This window comes from Molossus molossus, unplaced genomic scaffold (assembly GCF_014108415.1).
Source record: "Molossus molossus isolate mMolMol1 unplaced genomic scaffold, mMolMol1.p scaffold_m16_p_7, whole genome shotgun sequence".
Classification (NCBI taxonomy): domain Eukaryota; kingdom Metazoa; phylum Chordata; class Mammalia; order Chiroptera; family Molossidae; genus Molossus; species Molossus molossus.
The window spans coordinates 104,515,285-104,518,630 of record NW_023425401.1 but is presented as its reverse complement, the minus strand read 5'-3'; the positions used below and the strand labels follow the sequence as shown (position 1 = coordinate 104,518,630).

Here is a 3,346-nt window from a genome sequence, read left to right as displayed (position 1 = left end):
ATCAATGGAAAAATATCCTCAGGTGAGGGTAAACAAAATAAAAGAAAGAGTTCTTCTGTTTAAGCCACCCAGTCCACGGTACTTTATGACAGTCTTATGGCAGTCCTTACAGTGACTTCAAAAAGCAATAGACATGAGATAATAGATATCAAAACAGTTTAAAAATTTAAACTATTCTAATATGAAGTGATATTGCCCAAATTAACAGCAATAAAAGTAATGCTGATACCCACATCTCAAGCTGCTCGATGAATGACGTACCCCGTAGAATGGAGTCCTTAGATCTTGGGCAATTGAACCTACATGACTACGACAAACGAGATGCTTCCCGGAGGGCAAATGAAGTGAGAATCCCTATCTCTTCTCTCTGAAGCCTCCGCCACATTGTCTTTCACAGGAAAAACAGGGGTCATTGGATACCCTTCTACTTCTGATGCCCAAGTCCCAAATGCAAATCAACCAAAGCAACTGACTAAATGAAGAGACAAAGGAAAGAAGGTAGGGTCCCACCTGGGGATTTCTTAAAGACGGTGAGAAGACCCACTGTGATCATACTCTTTCTCTTCCTTCCCTTCCCTGTCCCTTGTCTAATCTCTTCTTCCCCATTTTACCACATTTAGCTGGTTGGCACAGGCAACGCCAGCTCATTAGTTTTGCAAAGGCTGAGTAGGGCTTTGTTGGGGGGCGGGCTACAAGAAGTCTCGTAATGTGGAGGCTTGAGGGTAACACCTGCACAAGACACTGACCTATCCTGAACACCCCAAATCCATATTAACGCTATAAGGAAACTGCTTCCTTTGATTAACTATGCCTTTGATATTTTGTGTATTTTTCTCATTGTTTAATTGCTTACTTTGTTTCCAAAATTTCCGAGAATAGTTTTGCTGAATTTTCAGAAGAAATTAGACTGTTTTACCCTTTGAATGAGTCCCCATGTATGTGTAATAATTTTCTTGTCAAATTATTCATACACTATTTAGCAGTCATTGAATTTCAGATTTTCCTTAGCCAATGTCATTGTTATGTCATAAGGTTATGTCCTTATGAGAGTAAATTAGTTGATGTTTCTCCACTCAATTATTTCCATTAGTCAGACAGAGTTTGTACGTTCACATGTAGTACGTCCTACACAAACACATTCAACTTGGAAGCAACACCCTCCTAAAAATAGTGACTCATACAGCCACTGGATATGGCTGCATACGCCACACATTATCTTGAGTCTTCATATATGAAAATCACTGTGTTCCCAGGGAAACATGATAACTTTGTGCAAAATTTGGATGAACAAGAACCAGTGGTGCAAATGAAGATCCATGACTGGGTCCATGATTACAAACAATGTGACCAATCAAAACAGGTGTTTTCTTCAAACAGTCTTAGGCCATACAGATGAAGACTGAACCAGGGTAAGCTCGAATACAGTGGTGTTTAACTCCACTGAATCTGCTGCTGTGACATAAAAATGTCCCCATATACGACACCCCAACCTAAACACTCAGTCTCCTACCCCACACCTAACTACACTTTCATCATCTCCTTCCTGGTTGCCAGGGCAATGCAGGTGATGCCTGTCATATCTGGGTTAAATGGGAGAACACACAGGCAATGTTCTTTTCTCTAAGTGATGTTCATGATTTATCATCTTGCCAGTTTTGACATTAATCCAGATAATTGACATAATAGTTTCTGCCAGGCCCCCTTCACCTCCTTATTCCTTAGACTGTAAATCATGGGGTTCAGCATGGGCATCAAAATGGCGTAAAAGAGAGAGATCAACTTCTCCTGCAGGACAGACGGGCCAGAGCGGGGCTGGATGTAGGTGGAAATGGCCATGCCGTAGCACAGGACAACCACTGTGAGGTGAGAGGCACAGGTGTGGAAGGCTTTCTTCCTTCCCTCTGTGGACCTGATCTTCAGGATGGTGGAGATGATCTTGACATAGGACAAGAGAACCAGGCAGAATGGTGACATCAGCAGGACAATGCTAGAGGCCATGGATGCGATCTCATTGGAGGAGGTGTCCACACAGGCCAGTCTGACCACAGCTAGGATTTCACAGGATATGTGATCAATACACTTGTTGGAGCACATGGGCAACTGGAAGGTGATGGCTGTATGCATGAGAGAGTTGACAGAGCCACTGACCCAGGATGTGAGGGCCAACCTAGCACAGAGCCCTCCATGCATGATGACCGAGTATCGCAGGGGGTCACACACAGCCACGTAGCGGTCATAGGCCATCACGGCCAGCAGGACAAACTCAATCCCACCCAGTCCCAGGGAGAAAAACAACTGAGCTGCACAGCTCACCAGTGGGATTACTTTACGTTCTGCAAGAAAATGAACCAACATCTGAGGGACGATGCTTGTGGCGTAAGAGACATCGACGAGGGAGAGGTTGGTGAGAAAGAAATACATGGGAGTGTGCAGTCGGCTGTCCAGTCTGATCAGAAGAACAATGAGGAAGTTGCCCAGCACTGTCACCATGTATGTGCTGGAGAACAGGACAAAGAGAGAGACCTGAGTGTCCCAGTCACTGGACAGGCCAAGAAGAATGAACTCTCTCACCCACGTCTTGTTTTCTGTTCCCATCTAAAAACATGAGAACTATTAATCTGCAGAGAGAGTCAGAAATAACAGAAGCTGTTAAGTCAAAGAACCATGGGAATAACTTATTAGCAACACAAACCGTATACGACTGGCCCAACTCAGCCAGATGCTTCCGGTTAGTTATGGGCCATCGTGACAGGCTCTATCCCGATATGCATTATAACTTTTCTGCATCACAGCCAGGCCAGTACCTCGACAGGGGGAGGGAGACCCAGCTAAAGCCTGGAGACAATGCACCTTTACCCACTTGCCTCGGACTCTAGGGCAAGGGGAGCTCGGTAGGTGACAATGGTGGATAAAATGATAAAAAGTGAAGAAAGACCTGGTTGGAAAGTTATTTTGAAAAACTACCTTAAATATATCAACTGGACCTCTCAAAATGAAATGGATACAGCCATTATGAAAGGAGAGATTGGGAAGAGGGAAGGTCTCGTGAAAAGTCTAGAATCAGAGAACCTAGGTTTGAAACTTGATTTTATTTAGCAGATGTGTGATTGTGGTTTAGTGACAAACTTTGATATGTGAAACACGTCCATTTAGGCTCAAAGGTAGAAAACTCATGAGGAAAGTACTTGTGAATTGTTACTGGTAGTAGTACACAGTAGGATGAGTATTAGTACTGACATAATCTCTGCCTTGGGGTAGACAAGGTAGCAATTGTGATTTTCTCTCTGATATTTTCCACAAATTCAGACATTAATGAAATGGGAGGCCACCTTTCATGAATCCGTGG

The 3,346-nt window shown here is 43.7% G+C and overlaps 1 protein-coding gene across 1 annotated transcript; it reads right to left on the bottom strand.

The window, feature by feature from the left end:
• Nucleotides 1-1,641: 1,641 nt before the first annotated feature.
• Nucleotides 1,642-2,595, bottom strand: LOC118619724 (olfactory receptor-like protein OLF3). Its single transcript, XM_036246355.1, has one exon. It carries the CDS (start codon nt 2,593-2,595, stop codon nt 1,642-1,644), a length of 954 nt encoding a protein of 317 aa, XP_036102248.1.
• Nucleotides 2,596-3,346: the final 751 nt, after the last annotated feature.

Excerpts from the sequence above, each read along its gene's own strand:
- LOC118619724 (XM_036246355.1), bottom strand. The coding sequence starts at position 2,595 with ATGGGAACAGAAAACAAGACGTGGGTGAGAGAGTTCATTCTTCTTGGC.